At 38.9% G+C, this 23,489-nt stretch overlaps 3 protein-coding genes and 2 long non-coding RNA genes across 8 annotated transcripts in view; 2 read left to right on the top strand and 3 right to left on the bottom strand.

Moving 5' to 3' along the window:
* Positions 1 to 18,211, bottom strand: LOC108062452 (uncharacterized). The gene is given in 6 exon segments (XM_017149142.3): positions 1 to 2,707; positions 2,769 to 2,923; positions 2,989 to 3,153; positions 4,226 to 4,339; positions 4,423 to 4,553; positions 17,083 to 18,211. Coding segments are annotated over 6 exon segments (2,913 nt in total). The 5' UTR covers positions 17,286 to 18,211; the 3' UTR covers positions 1 to 562.
* On the top strand, positions 3,979 to 4,760 carry LOC138912027 (uncharacterized). 2 transcript variants are annotated; one of them, XR_011417663.1, is made up of 3 exons: positions 3,979 to 4,122; positions 4,217 to 4,357; positions 4,430 to 4,760. It is a non-coding gene; the product is annotated as an uncharacterized lncRNA (long non-coding RNA). The 2 variants fall into 2 exon arrangements; XR_011417664.1 differs by having other exon boundaries at positions 4,025 to 4,082.
* LOC138912028 (uncharacterized) lies at positions 17,111 to 19,365 on the top strand. Its single transcript, XR_011417665.1, has 3 exons — positions 17,111 to 17,250; positions 19,023 to 19,143; positions 19,202 to 19,365. It is a non-coding gene; the product is annotated as an uncharacterized lncRNA (long non-coding RNA).
* Positions 18,991 to 21,524, bottom strand: mEFG1 (mitochondrial translation elongation factor G 1). Its single transcript, XM_017149171.3, has 4 exons — positions 21,368 to 21,524; positions 19,601 to 21,275; positions 19,197 to 19,542; positions 18,991 to 19,135 (listed from the first exon to the last, which is right to left on the bottom strand). The coding sequence occupies exons 1-4, from the start codon at positions 21,437 to 21,439 to the stop codon at positions 18,991 to 18,993; spliced, it is 2,238 nt and encodes a 745-aa protein (XP_017004660.2). The 5' UTR covers positions 21,440 to 21,524.
* Positions 21,525 to 22,804: 1,280 nt separating this feature from the next.
* Positions 22,805 to 23,489, bottom strand: part of Ndae1 (Na[+]-driven anion exchanger 1) — a 35,641-nt gene continuing 34,956 nt past the window's right edge. For 2 of the 3 annotated variants that reach the window (XM_017149117.3, XM_017149126.3), the window contains one exon: positions 22,806 to 23,052. In XM_017149117.3, coding sequence (XP_017004606.2) covers positions 22,971 to 23,052 — 82 coding nt within the window. In that variant the 3' untranslated portion in view covers positions 22,806 to 22,970. Of the gene's footprint in view, positions 23,053 to 23,489 lie in introns of all 3 variants that reach the window. The other variant, XM_017149112.3, reaches the window with a different exon arrangement.

Raw genomic sequence — 23,489 nt, 5'->3', positions numbered from 1 at the left:
AACTTACAGGACTACAAAATGAATTTAACTAATGTACGAAAAACAATGACGATTTATAAAGTTAAATCTAAACAAGGTTCGAGGCCCGAGCTGAGGGAAGTTTTCTAAGCTAGAAATTTGCACAAAGTGGATATGTGTTTGCGTGGATTTTGGAAAACTTGAAGGCTTTGTCAACTCTGGCTTGGTCCCTTCCCCAGCTGAAACCCTTTTCTTTAAATTCACATAGTCCGAAACTAAATATTAGAAACTAGTTCACATTTTAAGCTAATCTTTTGATGCATCTCACATAAAAAATAATGTACATTGGTTTTATGTTCTAATATGTATAAACTAGGTCTGCATTTTCTACATCCTCATCTTGGTTTTTGTTACCCCCGAATAACAACAAATTGAACAGCTTTATGAATTTTGGTTTTTCGATATACCTTCCATCCCATCGATCTCCACGAATTTTGGTGTTATGTTATTGTATAATCCCTTCCTACTAATGAACTTTAACCTTGACTCTTATACGGCTTCGCACTGTATAAAAGTTGAAGGTGCAGAGGTATGTTTGTATGAGTTATAAGATGATTTCCGTCGAGCTCTGCTGCAGTGGATCGCATTGGTAGGGCTCGGAATTTGGTACAGGCGAGTACTTGGAGTTTCTCTTGCTGGTAGCTGCAGGATTTAAAGGTCCAGCCGTGGTGGTGGTGAAGCTATAGGTGGTTCCGCAGCCATTCAAACTGGTGACAGTGGTGACCAAGCCAGGTCCCGGATATTTGGCCACTGTCACAACGCTGGCCGTTAATGTGGCCGTGGAGGAATCATTACTTGGAACCTTTTTGGCAGTGGATTTCCTGCGCACTGGCGTCTCCTGCAGCACAGCCGATTTCCTAATGGTCTGCTGCAGCAGTGCATTCACATCGATTGCTGGCCAGGCGACCAGCGAGACACTTCGTCATAAGGAGTTGTCCACTGGCGACGAGGCGCGTTTGTGTTTGCCATGTGGATTGCGATTCCAGTGTTTGCAGGACGGTGGCTCCACTTCATTTTCCTTGAAATCCTTCACCTCTTTCTTCTCCAGCTTCTCCTTTTTATCCTCTTCTTTGATAGGAAAAGAGGCTCCTCCTCCGGCCGTGGATGACAGCGAAAAGTACTCCGCCGACTGGCTGAGTGAAGAGGCATCTGCATCGGTCAGGTTGCCTCCGCCATTATCACTTCTAATGGTGTGATCTCCATGATCCTGCTCCATGAAGGAAGACCTCTGGGTGCTGAGCGGTGTTAGGGTACTACTATGCATATCCTCACCCTCTTGCGAAGGGGTAATGGTATGATCGGCGGCTGTACAAAAGCTTTCCCTTTGGCCCGTAGTTTCGTCGTCCTCATCATCGGCTTCCTCCTCCTCCTCGTCTTCTTCCTGGGAACAGGAGCCACAACAGCAGGTGGAATTATGACAAGAGCAGAAACTTGCTCTCCGGGAGCCCGGCAAACACTGATGACACTCCGCCGAAACGGTCATTTCGTGATGGGCCTCCAGATCTTCATCCAAACTGCTGCAGGAACAGGAACTCGAGCAACTGCTGCAGTAATCCTGTCCAGCTTCTGCTATAAACCTCTTTCTCTTGATCCGCACACACTCATTTCGCGCTGGAGCGGAGGCAGGATTGCCCCTTTTTGTGGAGCTACTGGAACTATTCGTTATGGCTGGCTGCGTTAGTTGGGTCTCATCTTCTGGTAGACGGTGCGAGCCCATCCGCACATCGTCATCATCTTCATCGTGCGAAAGTTCATCGGTTTCGATGGTGGTATTGGAATTCAAGGAACCCCTCCGATGACGATGTTGCTCTCGAAGCGGAGCCATTATAATGGGTTTTACACCTTCGCTGGCAACCTTATAGGGGAAATTCGACGTGGCCGTGCTGCTGTTGTTTTCATCTCCATCCTCGCTCATTGTGGCCGCATCGATTTCAATGGCTATGGCCTGATGATGCATCGCCTCTTCGCTGGAGTCCAAGGAAGACTTGTTGTTGTTGTTAGATGGAAGCATTTGTTTGTGATTCGACTGCTGCTTGACTTGCAGATGCTGGTTATGATTGTGATGGTGGTGATGACTCCTCTTCTGGTGCAGCAGAGCTCGTCTCTTTGTGCTCCTGTAGTGACAATGATGATGATGGTGATGGTGGTGCCTGTGGTGATTGCAGTGGCAGTGGTGATGGTGGGTGGTGATCACGCAACAGCAACTGCCGCCGCCCTCCAATCTGGTTTGGGTCGCATTATTTCGCTTCCTGCGGCAGCAACCGCTCGCCTCCTGACCGCCAATCAGTCTTTGCTCCTTGGAAGCCGGGGAATGGACAATGACGACCTCCAAGGCAGCTGCCATGCTGCTATCATCCTTACTCTTGCCACTGCCTCCTGGTCTGGGCAACATCTTGTTATTATTGTGATACTGAAACGCACGATTATCGTGGCACTGACCAAAGTCCAGCACCTTGAAGTGCTCGTCGTCGGCACGAGCCGTCAGCAGATGATCGTCTCCGCTGCTGCTCACTGTGACGGGCAGCGATAGCTGATGCTCCTCGGAATGGGATGTGTGTAGATCGTGGTGATGGGTGTGCTGTGGCTGTTCTTCGGGGGCAAACTGCTAATCGCCGCGGCGCAAATCGCGCGGCTTGGAATTCTTGCGGTAGAACCACACCTGTGACAGGATCGCTATGTCCAAGCTGACCTGTAATCGGAATATAATTATATAAGAACTATGTAGGAAATATATAGATGGTAATACTTGCCTGCAGCGTGCCGCAGATCCAGAATTGCGATGGGGCTTTCCTAACAATAAAGTAACCAGTCTTGAACATATCACCGAGCGTCCACATGATCACCATGTGTATGCTCATTCCATATGTTGATTTATTCTTAAAGTTGCGTAGAAATTGTGGCGCCCCTAAGTTAATTAACGAAATGTGTTAGGAGATTGCTAGAATTACATCAGCTTTCATCGAGACTCACCCAACATGGCCTCGGTGAAGACGGCCACAAAGCCCATGGATTCCATGAACCAATGCACGGAAAGCATCAGATATGTTATAGCGGCGCCCACGGCCCACACGACGAGCATAAAGTCCAGATACGATTGGAAGTCTGTCCAGCTCCAAAAGTATTTAAAATCCAGATCTTTAAGAGAAATTTAATGAAAGAAATTTATTTATATTATAAAAAAAAATGTTAAAATAATTCAAGACTGAAGTTTAGATTAAAATTGGTTTTTAAAAAAAGCAATCTGTGATGAAAAATAGTAAATTATAAGTACAAAATTGTGACGCTGTTTTAAAATCTACTTTGCCCATGAACATATTAATTTCTCAATACAATTTTTATAAATATATAAAGACTTAAAATATCTTTTTTTTTAAATATTAATAAAATAATTATTATTTATTCGTTACTAGCTATTCAAATAAAATCGCTCTTACCCCTTTATAATCAATCGTTAAATAAACGTTTGTTCATCTACAGTAAGGAAGCCTTAGGTCATGACCCCAGAATTTACCACTCTATAAATCGTGCAAGTCCATATCAGCCGCCTGAAGATGGCAGCCAGTTGGAAATCAATTTTCATTATCTCGGCTGCTTTTAGGCGCTGCACAATTTACGACAAGCAATGTACAAAGAAGCCCAAGGCGTGCCAATATAATTAGCTCGTGTCGGTGTGGGTGTATATTGGTTCTGCTCGCCGTGGTTCGTTGATCAATTTACCGCCCAGAGAACCCTACCGCCTAACCTAGTTTCATGCCTTTCTACTTGCTGATAAGAAGTAATGAAGGAGAAGAAATAAATGCGGACAGCAAACGAGCGCTTCGCTTCATAAAGATATATGCTATGATAAAAAGAACAGAAGGTGGAGCCTTCTGTACTTCGCTAATGGTAATGAAATTGCAATCCCCTAACTTCTCAACACCACATTTTATTTTATTTCAATCTATTTTCTTGGGAGTGACACAGGAAATTGCCGTCAATTGAGTGAAAAGTTGTTTGTACGTCGAACGCTTAGAGCATTTGGTTTCATTGTCTTTTGAAGAGGAAAACTAGGGAAACTAAGGATGGTATAGACACTAAGATTTAGTTCCTATTTTTAACCTTTAGGTACATTTCATATTCTAAAAATGGAATTTAATCTTTAAGGTTACCGTGAGTTATAGTACATCCTAAAATATCTCTTTTTACCCCCTAAAATCAGTTGACTCACCATTGAGATAATGCCGGGAGCGAACCCGCTTCAGGACGCTTCCGCCCGCTTCAGTGGAAACAGAGGCTCCCGTATCCGTGTCCGTCATCACTTTGGGCAAATGCAGTTCGTCGCCTGGAAAAAGGAAGAAGGGTGAGATAGATAGTTGACATGTTTATCCTCAGGGTGACAGTTTTCAAACTGCTGATGGGACTCACCTCGCAGGGCGTGCTCGCGGTTATTGGCATTAACCCGCTTCACCTTCACGCACAGATGGATCATCAGGAACATGGTCACGTTCATCACGACACTCTGAACCAGCAGTGGAAGCTCGTAGCGGCTGGAGAACCTGGAAAATCAGAGCAAAAATTGTTAAAGGTCAGTCGGTCAGAGGGGTCAACACAAAATGACATTTTAATTGACTTTCCACTATCGAGATGTGGTTGTGTCCTTGGCGGGATTTCATTTAGGGGTTAGGCTATAATTAGCATACACAGAAAGATTTTATCTACTGTCTATAACATTTAAATTGTAATAAATTATTTTGTATTTGAAACTTGGCATATTTTCAATATTAATGATCCTAAGAGAATAAGTAGATATCTCTTCACCTCTGCGATTTATCATTCTTAATGGCCAGACCCTAGGCTTCAATGCATTAAAGGGAATTATTATTTATCACTCCTGAGTGGACAACTGCACAATGTAGCGTTAAGTACAGCTAATTGACAGGTGCTTATATGGCGCCCAACTAGGGGCCCCAACAAGTGATTGATGTGCTCCCAACAGCATAATTCACTCTCGAACCGAATCGATTATGAGGTCTGCAGCTGGGTTTAATGTACGATACTTTCAACACGGAGCAGGGGATGCAGAAATCCCAGGACTGTGTCAAGCGGCACTGTCACAAATCTGACAGATGCCAAGTGGGTGAAAAAAGGGTCCCCGAGCACAAACAACCAACAATGAGTGAAACGTGTTGAGCATTTGGCAAGGCCCCAAACAAAAGCCGACCAAACCGAAGGGAAAGTCCGTCGATTTGCTGGGGATTTGTTTGGATGAAAGTCCTTATGTCCGACAGAAAGTCATCACCAAGTGTTATTAAAAAAATGCGACAGTTTGTTGGTATTTCGCTGGTCTCGATTTGTGGGCCCAACTGTTGTACTGAAAGCCGCAGATGTCGTTCGCAATCACAATTACAGCAGATAGCATACATTTCCGGGTTGTTTCCGATTTTCAAGATAGTTAAAAGGGGGAAATGGGGCAACGGGGGTTATTTAAGCCCCCCTCTTTTGGCAAGGCGCTCGGGCATGGCATGGAAATTGAATTACAAGTTGTGCCAAGTCAATGCCATTCCATTCCATGGCATCAACCGAATCACCACATAAATCGCCTTTAAATGACATGCAAAACACATTGACATTTCGATTCCGTGAACGGAATTGGAGAAGAATTCCAGTTAAGGCATGGTAAGGGGTGTTTTAATCAAAGACTATTTACTTGATATTTAATCTGCATTTATAGTTAATAATTTTAATTTTTTACATTATAAAGAACTTAAATAACATACTCAAATACGGAACGTGTTATTCTGGGTTATAACATTATGTGGATAATGATTTTCGTTTTAGCTCAGAATAAATTTAGTTAGTTAATTTAAAAGTTCCATTTTGAAAATTGAATTCTACCTGTATTAGGAATTCAACTTTAATTTTTATAAAGCATGTTTTTTGAGTTTGTATAACAAGTGCAATTTTCTTCAATGCTAACATTTTCATTGCAAACATACCAATTTGTAGTCATAACAGAAAAACTAACATCCCAACACTAGTGCAAAATTGGCTTTACCTTTTAACTTGGCAAAAAAAAAAAGTAGAAACACACCGGCACCTCCTTCCACCCACTGGGCATAACATTTTGCACGCTTCAATGTGTAAAATATGTCGTAAAAAATCGATAAAATTGTATACGTGCATTACAAACTCACATATATGCATAGAGTCGTACATATTTGGCGGTGTGCCTGAGCCTGCAATGTAAACAATTTCCCAACTACCGGGTGGTAATACCCAAGCAAGCCCACTTCCCATTTTTCAACTGCATATTCAGGCTCACTTTCACTGGCAATTTGTTCGAATAGCCGCAGCAATTTCGCTAAATAGGTGAGCCCCGAAAATGTCACTTAGGCATGATGAAAGTTTTATTGATAGAATTTGTCGGCGGGGCCTGCAAATTAAGTCACCAAAATGGAGCCAAGCAATTTGCAAGCTGTTCTACACGTGTGAGGATTTTGTTCAGGCGCTAACCTTTTGTGTCTGTTCTAGACATAATTAAAATTCCGTGTTGCCTTCAGCGCAATGTTTACTCAAGTGTGGGTGGGCTTTGTCTGCCCCATGAACAGTTGCTGTCACAATAATAAAACTAAAAGACTTAATTATCGTGCGTTGAATAAACATATAACTTAGGTGTCTAAAAGTATGCAACAATAAATTTGGACACATAAATCCCATGGTTTCATTTCACCAAAGAAAAGATTTTACAAAAAGCAACTTTAAAGTTTTTAACAGGGAACGAAAATAACTGTTATTGTAAATTTTTCATACAAAAAAATCACGCACTTAGAAGGGTCCTAAAAATTTTTTAAATACGCCACAATTTTTATTAGCCATTGTAGTTTACAAATCCGTAATGATTTTTATTTTTTGATTTTTATAATAAAACTCAAAAAATAACTGTTATTTTTTGATTTTTATGAATAACAGTTATTCCTTTGACATTTTTGAAAAAATGAAATAATTAAAAAAAACATGATACCCGTGCTTTTTATAACTTACTAAAAATTTGTTAAAAAAGGCAACCGCGCATATTTTATACCTATATTTTTTTTTAATTTTGTTTACCCACAAAATCGCCATAAATCAAGTTTGAGTTTTATTTTTGATCACGACGAATAACTGTTATTTGTCAACTTTTATTATAAAACTCAAAAAATAACAGTTATTCTTTGAGTTTTACTTTACAAATCAGAAAATAACTATTAAAGTGTGATTTTTAAAATAAAACTTATAACAGTTACGTTCCCTGGTTTTTAAAAATTCCTGATATACATTAGAGGTTTGAATCCTAGAAATTTATATCTGTCGGACATCTCTATTAAAAATTCTAGTAAGATTTTCGTTTTTAGTGGCCATCGATATTTAGCTCTATAATTTCCACCCCAGCTGTAAAGGATTGTGTTTAAGCCAAGGTTATAGCACATTGCGCTTAACACAAATTTCATTTGGTTAAACTGCCGTGGAGGCCTGTAGCCTGTAAGTAGGCTACACTCGCCGTGGACGAAAGTCCTCATCATTGTCTCACTGCTGAAGGGCTCCTAACTAACGGAACCGAAAGCACTTATGTCCGTATATTCCGGTTATTTCGGAACCACATTGTGCAAGAGTGTTGGCCACGTTTGTGGATTGCCTGCTTCGAGACTTGTGTAAACACACAAGTTGGCGCCTGATGAGCAGAGGGAAAAAGGAACCAACAACTACAGCATAATTTTACCCACTTCCCATTGAGTCAATGAATGAATGGAATGGATTGCCCGCCGCTGATGATGATGAATGCCCATAACTGGGTCGATCTAAAACCCAGATGGATTTCGTTGAGCGCCCAGCTAAGCTGCTCGAAATGACCTTGTCGGGGATAAAGGATAAAGTGGCGATGAACTAGAAGTACAGATGAATAGCGATTGCCAATGAACTGGACTAGATGTATACTAAGTTGTAGATGAATAAGCCTTAAACTAAAGTATTATACGTTTCCAAAATTTAGAAAGGCTAAAGCAATGCTTTAAGGAATAAGAAGAGTAGTTAAATTACTACAAATGATGATACAATTTTCCAAAAGAAAGCCACTTTGAAAACATAAATAAAATCAAAGAATATGAAAACTGTTATACAAGCTCCAGAAATGTCATCTAAAACTGTCATATTTTCCAAAAATCCCCCATTAAATGAAACAATAAATATTTTATTATATCATTTGATTTGCTCAATGGAAATTAATGCGAACTGAGCACACCCACATGGCGCTAAGCCCATAAAATCCGTAACCGAAACACAAACAAAAGATGCTAGCCACCCAGAAGAGCTGTGTGTGTGACTTTAGCTGGGGGAAACACTTCAATTTACGCCCCCAGAAAAGCCACAGCCAGAAGCGAAAACGGAAATAGAGTCTAGAGCGCAGATGGCAAACAAAGTCAGAAGAGAAGAAATAGGAAAAAAGGCCACAATTGAAAATGGGAAAATAAAAGGAACCCAGGCGGGAGCAAAACAATTCGTTGATTTGCATATGAGCATGAAATTTGTAGCCAATTCGATGGCAGATCACTATGGACGGCAGTCCATGTAGTGACGAAGCGCACCAGGAGAGTGTGCGAAGGCGACTACTATATATACACGAAGAAATGAAAATCTGCTGTGATAGTCAGATCGTAATGAGTAATACACCAATCGAAAGGTATTGCAAAAACTTAAAGGATTGCATACCAAGACTTTAAGAAAATCAATTGGATTGGGAGAGAGAGCGGTGAAAGTGAAAAAGTAAAAATTTAGAAATTTGGAGCTGTTGGGGCCGGTGGGGATAAATGCCCCCTCGCAATGATTTACTTGTATTCCTTTTGAAAATACCCGTCGAATGAGGGGTCATTTGTCAAAATCCGACGCTCCGTTCAAAAGTTATAGCCAAAATAAGATTTTCTTCTTCTTCCCAAAATGAAAATTTAATTCTGTTTGTCCACTTGTCCACTTGTCCACTTGTCCACTTGTCCAAAACATGTTTTTTAAGTTCTGAAAATTTGATATGACGTTCATCACATCGATATAAAAAACTTTTGTTCTACCACTTTTGGAAAAACTCGCTAGTTTAGCGGGAAAACAGCTATAAATAGCTAAAATTCGGAAAGCCGTAACTTCTATACTACTACAGCTACAGACTTGTGCTGCATCTCGTTTGAAAGGTATTTTGAAATGCTATAAACGCCTTCTATATGCAATTTGTGTAAATGTAATAGTTAAAAAAATATGAACAAAAGACAATTTTTTAAAACTTTTTTTTTAGCTTTTTTTTATTTTTCTCAAAAACGGCTCTAACGATTTTCTTTAAAACCTTAAACTGTATAGCCCTTGAGATTCCTTAAATTTTGGTATATAACACATTACTGTAAAAAGTCACGTTTAATAGTTATTTTTATACGAAAATAGCCACTGTTGCCAGCTCGAACAATTAACGCTCCCTGAGTATTGAATTTTGTGGGAGGGTATCCGAACTGTATTTTAGGGTCATGGAATCAGTAAATTTGCACTTAAGAGTTCCATATAGGAATCTTTTGTTCTACGACTTTTGGAAAAAGCCGCTACTTTAGCGGGAAAAAGCTAAAAATAGCTAAATTTCGTTAGTTTGTAAGTTCTACACTACTAAAGGTACAGACATGTGCTATACCTCGTTTAAAAGGTATTTTGAAATACTTCAACGCCTTTTTAACTCAATTTGTTAAAATACAATAGTTTAAAAATTATGATTGACCAATTTAAATTTAAATGTATATATTAGCTCCTATGAGAGCAAAAGTAAACAAACAAAAACTTCTGATATCAAATAAAAACACCTCTTAACGAGGTAAAAAACTAGTGACGACCGCACCTTCAACATACAAAAGTTCTGATATCAACATTTGTGACGAAAAATTATTACACTCGTCATTAAATAGACTTTCTAATATTTTCTCATTCGGCACGCTGCAATAGAAAATGCCTGTGAAGGGAAAAAGGTTGGAATAGTTTGCTAGGGCGGGCCGAATGAGAAAATATTAGAAAGTCTATTTAATGACGAGTGTAATAATTTTTCGTCACAAATGTTGATATCAGAACTTTTGTATGTTGAAGGTGCGGTCGTCACTAGTTTTTTACCTCGTTAAGAGGTGTTTTTATTTGATATGTAATATCGGAATATTTATACCCCTGCAGATAGAAAGTAAAACTTTTGAGCTGACTAAGTGACTCGCCTTCTGATTTGCATATAATATTTTCTCAGACCTACCACAATTTCTTATATACCAGTCGCTGCAATAGTCATCCCAGCTTGTCGAAAAAAATTCAAAGTCATGCGCCTTAAAGGCTTGCCGAAATGTGTCAATGACATTTGGCGGCCACATCTGCTTCTCGAAGTCAAACCAAGCGTGATAATGCTGTTTAAAACTTTTTATCCGCATTTTTTAACTAAGTTTGGGATTAAATGGCATAGAGGTTGGGGATTGAGCGCATTCTGAAGTCAACTTATGCGTGAAAAATAATCGATATGTGGTTAAAAACTTTTGAATGGAGGTTGGAATAGTCTTTGGAGTATATTTTTATTGATTCAACCTATGAGACCATGAAAACCATGTCATAAATGATTAAAAATGGGTAAAAAGAATAAAAACTTTGAAACTTGCTTAAAATAGGCTGTTATACAAACTGTTATACTTTAAATTTTTTTTTCTGATTTCTAATTTCTTGAAACGCACATTCACCTATCAGGTCTTTAAAGTCTTACAAATCTTTTTCCCCTGCCCTCAATAAAGCTTAAAGTGGAACATAAAACGACCCAAAACTTATTAAATCCTCTTACTTAGCAGCCAGCTTACAAATTCAATAAGCCTAGCTTTTTGGCCCATTAAACATTAAAGCAATGTCTCTATGATGAAATTTAATATTCCTTAGGTTTGCCTTGGGGAGATTATCTCGACTTCTGCCCAACTCTGTCCGGCAAAAATCTATTCTAATTGAGAAATTGAAATCTCTGCTTGTTGGCTTCGTGCAAACATTTGCGTCACTCAAAGTCGCACATTTTTCGCATGCAAAGAAGCCTCTTCGGTTGTGATTCCCCATTCAGCAGGCCAAAACCGTAAACATTGAACGAACGCCGATTGACGGGAGACTGTTTAGACTTTTCGATTAGCTGTGCACTTCCCTTTTGAATTTTCCGCCATCGTCAGCAAATTTGGAGTCTTGCTAGAGCCCAGATTCATAGGAAAATGCTAGGTAACAACCTTAGGAACACGACCTGACTTTGGCTTGGCATTAAAATTCAATTAGGGCAACGTCTCGGCCATAAAGCCCAACAAAGGCAAAAGATTAACGTTGTGGAGTGTGTTTTAATTGTCTGTCCTTTCCGCACCTGTGACGCAAACTTTTAGGGATTGTCCCACAGCACGAAATATGGCGTGAACGGCTGGCTTTCGGTGCAGCAAAGCTCTCTTTTGTTTTTAATTACGTAAAAATCTTCAAACACAAATACATTTAATTTTTAGGGGGATGTGCGGGTGATAAGACTTTGTCGGTTGACCTTTGCCATTAACCGCACCCAGGTTATCAGTTTGCTTCGCATTAAAAGCAAAACTTTGTCTTGAAACGGAACAAATGCGATTGAGATAGTGCCAATCGGCTTAAGAAGGGGTCTCTCAGTTTAGAAGGGGCTTTTAAAACTATGTAATGCGACAGATAACCCCTGGGTTCACTCATTCGAATGGGAGAGGCCAATGAAAACTGATAATTGGTACAATTAGGTAGCTAGTTTCGGGTGCTCATATGAGCTCTTTAATTAAAACGGTTAATTGGACAAGTGGTATATGCCAGTTTAGAATTTGTACAAAGCTAAAATCGTAATAACGAAATTATCTCCGCTTAGTTACTGTTGAAACTTAAGTGTTTATGCAAGCCAATAAACGGATTTGCAGCACGCTAATTCGCAAGTTAACTATATTGTTCCTATATGAATAACAAGAGAACGCTTAGAAACAGATACACTTTTAAAAATATGTAGGATTCGTTGTTGTTTTTTTTATTCAATGTGTTAATTATATATTCGATATATTTTTTAGTTTAAATAATTATTATTATAAATATTCTGAACAAATCATCTATAAATATTTCCCATATATTATTTTGAGCAGTTTATAAAATTGGTATGTGTGTGCCTAAAATCAGAAAATGATTACGTAAACTTTTGTAGCTTCTCAACAACTTTGCAACAAATGCAACTTGAATTTCAAGTGCTCTTAAAAGTTGACAAGCAAACTCGTGCCGAGACAACTTCCCCATCGAAATTATAAATCTTTCCCTGTCGCTATAACCACAATTAAGTTGCCAACCAACCGGGCAAGATTTCAACAACGATGAGACAAGTGCCACAGCCTAAATGGGAAACACAAAAAAATAATAATACATATAGATTGGCTTTTTATCGTTGATAAAAACCAGAGCCCCGGCAGCAACAATATTATCAACTACATCGACTTTCGCGGTCGTGACCGGTTCAGAAATTAAAAAAAAAAAATAATTTGCATGCCATGCGAAAAAAAGCAACATCGGCAGACCAAAAACCGTAAACATTTATGGGCCGTACTCAGCTCGGTTTGCTGGTCAGCAAATATCAAGCAGATCCCGTCCTTCCCCTAAAAAAAATACCCCGAAAACTTAATTGGTATAGTCTTTCCAGCAAACCTCCCAGTTTCCGCCCACAAACCTTGACCTTCGGCGAGAAAATGTCCAATAAAGTTGTTTGCCTTTGGAAAAAAGTTTTTTCATTTTTCCCATCCAGTCGTAAGTATTAATAATAAATAAACAAGGAAAGTGGGACAAAGCTTGTATAAATAAATGTGAATGAAAGTTGGGACTGCCTTATAAATAATTAAAAAATTTAGATTAGATTGAAAAGTGTCTTCATTTCTTTTTTCGTTTTTGTTTGAAATCATTTATTGATAAGCAAATTTAAAATTACCAAATAATTGGGCGAAAGCGTGTGACATTTGTAGATATCTTTATCTTTTTGGGCATATCATTAGATTACGGTATTAGGGAGCGCATTATTTTGATAAGTATTTACGTAAATAAATTAATTGGTTGGAGTAGACACACAATCATCGCCTGATGGCGAGACTTGGGTTATCTTTATACACACATACACACTCCCTTTGTACAATAGTGATAAGAAAGAGCTCTTTGAAGAGCTCCTCAAGTAAAAGTCGATTTGTGCCCGCTTTACGCAAACATCATAAACATTTACTGGGAATGGTGCATTTTACCAGCAACTGATTGCTTGGAAATTGTCGAGTAGATTGTATGGAAAACCGAAGAACTATCCCTATATGTATAGTATAGCCGTTTTGCTATCAATAGCGGAAGTGTTTATAAAAAATATTCCGATTCAAAATAATAATCAATTTAAATTTATTATCAGCTTTACTCCCATTATTTTACTTCTACATTTAAAAATAGTGTACATTCCTTTTCACTGTGTGGTTAAAATGGTTATGAATTTGTATAATTTCACATTTCTCTTAATTTTTTACTAGTCACTATAAGTCATCCTTAAAATGACTATTTAAAACGTGATTAAATATAATTCGCTATAATGCCTGAGTTACTTTATACAGAAGAACCCAATTAGTCAGCAACTTTGCAGGTTATTACGTTTCCTTCTTGGTTGTTTAACTTTTAAAGGCCCCCACATTCCCCTGAAACTTGATTCTCATATAATTGCTTTAAATAAGTTCAATGAACCCCCAAGTTCTCAAGCTGTAACCCTTCACTTCCCCACAGATTGAGTTGTATAAGTAATACGAATAGTTGGCAACAATTTCAAATGGCATTTGGCCGGAACAATTTTTGCAACATTTTAAGTGAGTTTGTAGCTGAAATATAAAGGAAAATTCCATATGTGAATGAATATTCAGATTTTAGGCTATACTATAGAATTTTAATTACTGTCGAATGTTGCCTCAGTTTTATTAATTTGTTAAGTGTTAAAACGGCTCGTGTATTCAGTCAGGCTGACAAATTGTGTAAATATTTGAGCAAATGCTGGCATGAAAATTATAAATATAGAAATGACTGTGCCTGAGCCGAACTAACCGTTTGTATACTATATTCACATCCATTGTTATATGCCTGGAATGAAAGTGTAAATTATAATGCAGACTTGTTTAGTCACGCCCCACTGACCTGGCCAACTTATTGAGTCATAATGTTGGCGTTTTTTATGCGAGGAAACCTTTTTGCGAAATTTGACTCCGCTTTGTTGGCTCTGACAGTTAAATAAATAAACTTAGGTGAATATATAGGGCTATGTGTTTTCTTTATACGCAGTGCTTTCGGTCAGCAGCTAATAGTCAGATAATCTGATTCATTTATCATTTAACGCCTACATTTAGCCGTATTTTATTTGTAAGTTGACTAAATCAGTAAAACGTTGTAATTTCAAGACGCTCGAAAAATAAATAAATTTATGAATCTTAACACATTAGTCACCATTGACGATTTATAATTTAGATAAGATAGGTAAAATATTAATCAAGAAAATGCTTTACTTCCTACATCAGTTTAAAAGCCCTTGAAAAAATTCCAAACTTGTTATCTTATGAGTAGAATCTGTTCGTATCACGTAAAAAACAATAGCTGCCTCGATTTTACACCAATCACAATTATTTAAAAACGGTGAGCTCATACAGAAGGCCTAGTGTAGACTTTAGATTTACTTAGTTATCCGTTGGTTAGAACTTTCAGTTTTCACTTATATTTATTCATATCATACTGTGAGGTTTGTGATTAATTCTTTGTTAAATATGCATATTTGACGATCAACAACAAAGGCAGCCACGCTGTCAATTATTTCAATAAAGACTTCGCTTCGAATGTGTCACTCGCTTTGTTCCTATCTTTTTGTTGGGAAAGTTTTCCCCTGGGAGTAACCTTGTATATTTGTACACTTTATATCTCTAACATATTAAATAATTATTTGTAATTGCTAGCAATTTATAGTGAATGCACAAAAAAATTGACTAAAATAGTTTAAGTGTTTCGTGCATTTTGTTGCAAAGTGTGTGGGTGTTTGTAGGGGATTATCCATATCGCCGCGATTAGTCAGAATAATAACAATTATCTTGCGCCGGAAAAAAAAGTCCAACGGAAAATACTAATTACCGAATGCACTTTAAAAAGTCGTGCATAATTTGAAAACTACTTCCTATGAAGGTTTCCTAATGCATTATTAAACCCCCCAGGTTGTTTTTATTCATAAAACCCATCAAAACTCATCGCGTGTCAAGAAAAAACGCCTCTCCACCAAGAATCGTAAAAATCTATATATAAAAAATATAGTATTGGGATTATTCCGCGCAAAGCCTCGTTGTTGCACAGCTGATTCACTTTGCTCGCCGGCAACAGTTTCTAGCTTAATAATTAATTTATTGATTGCCACCCAGGCCAGACAATTTGACGGCGTCGATGAGGCCACCAGTTGCTCCTATATTTTTTGTTCACGTTTCACTTGCCTTGTTAATAATTTATTTATAGGAAGCGTTGGGTCTTAAAAACACCATAACAGAAGCGGCTTTAAGCGGGGTAAACAAAAATAAACTTAAAAACCAGATGGGCAAAAGTAGTTGACCCTGGGTTTTAAAGGCGAGTTGGAGTTGCTAGCCTCAAAAATAGTCTAGTTCCGTTGGAACAAAATCACAATTATTTAGATTGAATGGAATATCAAAGTATGTTCCGAATAAACAATAACGTTTAGGTAAATTCAATTATATTTTTGTTTGTTTGGTTGCTGAAGCAGTTTCGACTGGTTTAAATGGCATTGTCACATTTTGAAAGCTATTTTGCACACCCATACAAATTGAATTAAAAATTTATTTTATTAATTTTGATTTATATCTCTCTTTTAAACGATGAATCAACTTTTTAAGGGAGGTATTCACTGTAAGAGCGAATCACTTCATATTTTTTCCATGATAATTTAGTTTTCAAGTTATTAAGCAGAAATGGGAGGAGTTCCGAGAATCGAAATTTGTGTTTTGACTTCCAAAGCTACAGTAACACAAGTTGGGCGTAAATTTCTTATCAATCATCTCACTAAACACCAGTTCACCCGGGAATCATTTTCCCCAATCAGCATGAGGTCTGATAAATCTTCCAATAATTGTCATAAACCCCAGCGAAAATGGCGATTATCGATGACATTGTGCCAAATACCATATCGCAGCGCGTCCAATAAAGATAAAACCAGTCCAATAGTCCTTGGACAATTTTTTGGAATTCTATGGTCTGCGAAATCGACTAGAAATCATGACGAAGCTATACACAGATAGGGGGTCTCAAGTGGTGGAAACCGTAAAATGTCGCGACGGACCGCGGGAGAATTCCGAGCGATAAGCGGTTTGTATAACCCCCAGATAAGCCGAGATACGAGGTGTTTGCAGAGTGGGTTTAGTCATCCCATAATAGGCAAGATAATAATGGGAAGGCGTTTACTTAGAGAGTTTGCAAGTACCTAAAGATATTACAGAACACCGCTCTAAATTTTAAAGATTTTAAAATAAAGCCGAGGTGTTTGAGTTTAAGCATTAAGTACATAAAATTACAATATGTACCTAAAAAGACCTATGACACCTTTATAAATTTTAGAATTTAAATTTTAAGCCAAGATGTTCGATTTCAGACAATAAATAGATTTGAACAATGTGTGAACCATTTTAAGTACCCATTAAAAAAGAAGGAAATATTGCAGATGTTTATTTGCCTTTGAAAATGGTTTGTTTTATTTGTGAATGCTGTATAGTCAAAGAGAAATAAGCACGTGCAATATATAAATTCGTCTTTCCTTTCTTGATTGATTTATTGCTCATAAACTGTATTATTTTGGCCTAAAATACTTGCAAATTTAGACTGTTTATATTTCTGCTTTTGTAATCTAACTTTTTTCTGACATTATATCTAGGAATCTATCTTTTAACAATCTAATTTTAAGACATTTGGAAAACCTTTTTTTTGGACAAAATAGAATAAGGGTCTTACCAGAAAAGTATTCTCAGCGAATTGGCGACCAGCAGGGCGAGGCATACGTATAGGGAGAATCCCTCCGCGTCCTGCGTCTTCTTGATCTCGATATATTGCGGAACGTAGGGGATAACGCCCCCAATCACCATCGCAGAGGCGGCGGCCCAGCCCACAATATGACCCACCGTAAGGCCCATCTCATCGTTGATGATCCAATCCATTGTGATGTATTTTTTATATTTCCAGCTACTCGGCTACTAAAAATTTAGTTTTGTTTTCTTTTCGTTTTGTAGATTACTTTGTTGATTAGAATATTAATTATTTGCTGTCGACTTTTGGATATGTGTGCTTTGTATTGATTTTTTAGTTATTTTATGGTTTTGTTGACTAGTTTAAAAGCCGGCGATTGGAAGTAGTCGTTGTTGTTGGATTTTGCATGGCATTTGCAAAAGTAACTATTATTTTTCGAACAGTGTATGCAGGAAGGAAAGAGAGAGAGGAAGTCAAGTCAGCTGTGTGTCTTGTTTTTGTTTCTGTTACTGTTATTGTTGTTTTTGTCGTTTCGCTTTGATCTTCTCCTTCTGCACACGCACACACTGACGCACACAAGCACAAAAGATATTTATTTTCCTTCTCGCCGTCTCGCTCTCTTCTATTTTTCCTGCGTTTTTGTTTTCCGCGATTTTTTGTATTGAATTTTCCCCGAATTTTCTCTTTCCTGCTCACGAATCGCTAGCGATTTTCCTGCGCCCACTTTTCTGGCAGCGGAAAGCACTAGACAAGAGAAAAGCTGCAATCACAAATCGCTCCATTTCCACGCAAACACATCGGCACACTTCAAAAATGTTCTGGGCATTTCAATTGCATTTCCCCCCGTTGCCTTTTCTTTTAATTGAGTTAAATTTTTGTTGTGGTTACGCTGTTGTTATTGTTTCGGGAAACTCAGCGTATTATTCGCTCGCTAATTGTTGTCGCTTGTCGGTTTATTTTCTTGCTTTCCCTCGCTTCGTTTACACTTTCGGCACCTGTCGGTGGGGCAGTTTTCCTCTTATCTCGCCTCAGTTTGCATTTTCTCAGCTATTTCCAGGGAAAACCGTCCGCGAATCAACCGAACGCAGGCAAAAACAAAACGCAACAACAAAAGCAAAATACAAAGCGAAGTTTCGAAATTTTGCCAAAATCCCAACTGTAAATTCCCTAACGCAATAATAATGGAGATGGGAAAACTTCGACTAAAATATCGATGTTTCTTGGCGACTATCGATGTTTGACCATTTTTTTGATTTTGCGAATATTATATTTATTTTTATACAGTTTTAAAAACTGTTTATTACCTAACTATTTTCTGAAGCCTATTTATACTAGAAAAATTACTTTGATAGTAGCTTCCAGATTAAAAGATTGTTATTACTAAAACTGAAGTGATTTTACCTTTGGTGTGATTTAAATTATAATTGCAAAATGGTTTTTGTTTTTTTCGCTTTTTAAATTATTACAGAACAATCTTTTTATACCATCGACAAAAACTTAAATTTGTACCAACATATTTTTTCAGTACTCGTTAATAGCGTTAAAAAACCGTTAATAAAAATTATACAACAGAACCTTTTTTAAGAACTTCTTTGAGAAATAAAAAAAAAGATTTACAATTTGGGCAGTTTTTGAGAATGAACAATGTGTAACATTTAATTTATTATTTTCTTAAACAATGTTGCCCTTAAAAATTCTCACAGAAATAATAAAATTTACTCTTTTAAAATATTCCGTCTTCTTTTATTATACAAAAACACTGTACAAGTCGCATTTATCACAGTGAAAACTGAAGATTGTTGTATGAAATAAGATTTAACTAAGCAAAAATAGCGGTGACACAATAACAATTTGTTTTAGTAGAGATGATAGGTGGAACTATGTCTAAATAATAATTTAGTTCTTCTTTTTCTTCTTGTCGGGTTGAGCCAATCCCTGAGAATCCTGGTATTGGCGCACAATCTGGTCCTGAACATCTGGCAGGCAGGGCGAGTATCTGGAGTACTCCATTGTGAATTCTCCCTTGCCCTGGGTACTGGATCTAAAAATGTATAAATAATATTTTTAGATTTTCGTATAATTTTGTATTAGATTAAACTCACCTCAGCTCTCCCGCATAGCCAAACATGTCGTTCAGGGGAACCTCTGCGTAGACAGTGAACCAGCCCTCGGTTCCCTCAGTTCCGGTGATGATGCCATGCCTTTTGCTCAGGTGGCCCATTACTGCGCCCTGGAATTCCTCGGGCGCAGTAACCTCAACCAGCATAATGGGCTCTAGGATTTGCCAGCTGCCGTTCTGGAAGACCTCTTTGATTGCACCATGGGCGGCCAACATGAAGGCGAGTTCACTGGAATCCACGATGTGATGGCCACCATCCTGCAGGCGAAATCGAATGCCGGATAACTTGTGGCCGGAAAGCATTCCCTTCTCAGCCATTTCTCTGTAACCTAAACACAAAGCAAAGATTTAGGAATCATTTATAATATAAATAAAAATTTTCCTTACCCTTCTCGACGCCAGGAATAAATTGCTTTGGCACATTAGTGCCCACCGTTTCGTCCACGAATTCCAGCAGGGTATTTTGATTGGGTGGCAGTGGTTCCATGACCCCGATAATCCTGGCATATTGACCCGATCCTCCCGACTGCTTCTTGTGCAGGTAATCAAACTCACAGGGTCCCACCAAGGTTTCCCTAAATGCCACTTTGGGCTTTCCCAGCGTCACTGGGCAGCCGTATTCCCTCTCCATTCGCTGGGCGTAAATCTCCAAGTGCAATTCACCCATTCCCGAAACGAGAGTTTCCTTCACATCGTTGTCGAAAAAGAAGTGGAATGTAGGATCCTCTTTGGTGAATCTCGCGATGGCCTTGGAGAAATTATCCCTATCCTTGGTGTTATTCGGCTTAATGGCCATTGAGACAACGGGCTCGGGCACGAATATCGATTCCATGGCCAGATTGTTCTTGGGATTGGTGGTAAAAGTGTCGCCAGAGGCGCAGTCCACGCCGAACAAGGCAAATATATCGCCGGCATAGACCTCGTTGACATCCTCCATTTGGCTGGAGTGAAGGCGAACCAAGCGAGCAATTCTCACCTTCTTATTGGTGCGCGCATTGAAGATGTTGTCCCCTTTGCGCAGGACTCCTTGGTAGCATCTGAGGTAGGTTAGCTGGCCAAAGCGTCCAGCTTCCAGTTTGAAAGCCAATCCCACGAAGGGATCCTTGCCATCGCGGGCGGGATTTAAGACTATTTTCTCTGGCTCTTGTCCCTCCTTCTCCACGAAGCCCAGGTTCTCCACCTCGCCGGGATTGGGCAGGTATTCAAGTACGGCATCGAGCAGTGGCTGCACACCTTTGTTCTTCAGTGCCGTGCCCACCAAAACGGGTGTGAAGGTCCTATTGATGCACGTTCTCCTCAGCGCCGCCTTGATGTCATCTTCTGTGAAGGGTTTCTCCTCCAGGAAAAGTTCGCCGAACGTGTCATCCGCATTGGACAAGTGTTCGATGAGCTCTTGCCTTCTTTCCTGACTCTCCACCCGCATTTCCTGCGGGATTTCATCCAGCCTAAGATCCATTCCATGCTCGCCCTCGAAGTAAATTGCTCTTTCGCGCACCAAGTCCACGATGCCCTTGCAATTGCTCTCCACGCCGATGGGCAGTTGAATGAAAGCAGCATTGTGGTTCATTTTCGAGCGCATTTGGGACAGAACTCGATAGGGATTCGAGCCCAGGCGATCCAGCTTGTTGATGAAGGCCAAACAGGGGACATTGTAGCGCTTCATCTGCCGGTTGACCGTCAGCGTTTGACTCTGAACTCCGCCCACGGCGCAGAGCACCAGAACGGCACCGTCCAGGACGCGAAGGGCGCGCTCCACCTCCACGGTGAAGTCCACATGTCCCGGGGTGTCGATAATATTGATATTCGTGTCCTTCCACAGGGTGTACGTGGCCGCCGACTGGATGGTGATGCCCCGCTGCCGCTCCAGCTCCATGCTGTCCATGGTGGCACCCACATTGTCCTTGCCCCGCACCTCGTGCATCTCCGCAATCCTTCCGGTGTAGAAGAGAATCCTCTCCGTCAGCGTTGTCTTCCCACTGTCTATGTGCGCCGAGATTCCTATATTCCGGATCTTCTCGATCGGTCTGTGCTCCGAGAACTTGGCATGCGAACTGTAGCCGGCCTGAAAGGTTATTAAGTAATTAAGCTGCATTTCTTACAACAATTACATAACGAGCCGCTGGGTTTTCGGCCATTTCCCCGTTCCGAACTCACCCTGCCCAAAGTTTCCAGGGCCCGCAGGCGCAGGGTGTTGTTCCCGGTCAGCAAACGGGTAATTAGCGACATGCCGGCCTGGTTTTAATTAATAATTACCAATTTAAACGGAAAACACGCGCTCGTGTTGGGCAAAACAATAACAAGGGGTGTCATCGATATCAGGTAGCGGGGAGAAACATCGATGCATCGATGTTTTAAAATTTGTTATCGATGTTTTTGTCAAATTAGTAATTTTAAAGAAACGGCCTTTTTTTAATTTAAGTGTACAGTTTTGACCAATTTTAATATATATAACTGGTGGTGTAGGAGGGAAGCGGCGGTGGATTAGGCATAGTACTATAATGTGTATATGCTGTGAATGTGTATTTTTTGGCAAATAAAGCCTTGGTTTTTGTGTCTTAATATTAACGATAAAAGTCTTTGCGATGGCCTATATTATTCTACTAATTTATTTAAAAAAAAACAAAAATAATAACATTTTTTTTTCAAAACAAGGCGGTTTTTTTCTTTGCTATCGTAACTTATCGAAAAAGGTGACCATTTGTAAATGTGTGCATAATGTACATTTAACGGCGACATGTGAATGGCACAAACAGCTGAGCCGCGTTTATTTATTTGTAAATTGCCGCGAAATAAAATAAATATATATATGGGTGAGCCTGGGGAGTGTTCGAATGACAAGCAGGAATTGCAATGTGCTATGCTGGTACTTGGGAGACGAGGAAGTGGAGATTATGAAGATGACTAACTGGTTTCCGTATTTGACCCCAGGGATAAAGCCTAAAAAAAGCAAAAGTCCCCTTGCGAGGGGACTCAAGTAAAATATATCTTATAATATGTAATAACCCAATACGTATAATAAATATACATTTATTTTTTTGTTATAGAATTAATGCGTTTTGTTTGAAGAACGAGCAGTGCCTGAAAACTCAGATTCTTCAAGGAAAGTTTTCGTATAAAGAGGGGGCATTTCTAAACGTTCGGCAGGAAATTGCAAGGAATCATAAATAAGGTACGGAACCTTTTAAGGACCATCCCCATGGACAAGACACAGGAGTCGAAGGGATTCGAAACAAATTTACTAAAACATTTAACGATAGTGATATCACTATACTTTTTACCATATTAGAATTTGTGGAGGATACCGACTTATTTTGAGCCAACTCCAAATGCTTAAATATAATAGACGTATATTTTTGTAGACATTTCATTTCCAATTTTAATATAAATTTTAGTAAACAGTTTTTTGACCCTTTGTTGGTTTTCCTAATCATTTTTGAAATAAAGTGCTAATGTAACAATTGAATTCCAAACCTTATATAACTCACCTTTCTTAGCCACAAACAGTTCAAACATAATATTTCCCATTCAAAATAATTTAACTTTATTGTATACATTTATTTCAACAAATTCCTTTAGTGTGGATTGTATAAGATTGTTTTTCGAGTTGTCGCTTGATATGTGCCAGACAATTAATTTGTGCCACAAATCGCACTTGGGGTATACATTTATACGCAAAAGGGACGGTAGGTGGTAATTATATTAGATTATAGACACACATAATTGTTGCACAGGTACACAGACATACGCTAAAATGGAGTTAAATCATTGACTCAAACGGATGTTTCTGTTGGTGTAAGATATCCACGCCACAATTGCTTCGACGTATTAAATTTTGGGTTCTGCAATAATGAAATTAGTAATTAATAATCGTGGTTTTGGGGTAGGAGTACCAATGATATCCTAGTTCAGGTTCGTCTACGTACTTTAATATCAAGGAGAATATAGTATAGAAAATGCACATACAGACATCAAACACGATGCTAATGAAGCTTTGATGGTTTGAGTTTAGGAAACAGAGTTTGAAGATGATCAAAAATGGTACAGAGTATTTTTTTGTCACTTGTTTCACTACGTTTTTTTTTCCACAAACTCTGATTCTCAGTTTTCATGAATGTCTGGTTTTATGAAAGACAGGCAGAACTCGATCGGGTGCTATGCATGAATGTTCAGAGATATAGATTTTGGGAGCAGTAGGTGCCACACTCAAGACTCACAACTATGCACAAAATACACTGAAAACGAACGATGCATACCAAAAGTAACGAAATGAAAGAAA

This window comes from Drosophila takahashii, chromosome 2L, assembly GCF_030179915.1.
Source record: "Drosophila takahashii strain IR98-3 E-12201 chromosome 2L, DtakHiC1v2, whole genome shotgun sequence".
NCBI lineage: Eukaryota > Metazoa > Arthropoda > Insecta > Diptera > Drosophilidae > Drosophila > Drosophila takahashii.
Note: the sequence above shows the minus strand (reverse complement) of the source record. Positions and strands in the feature narration are given on the sequence as shown.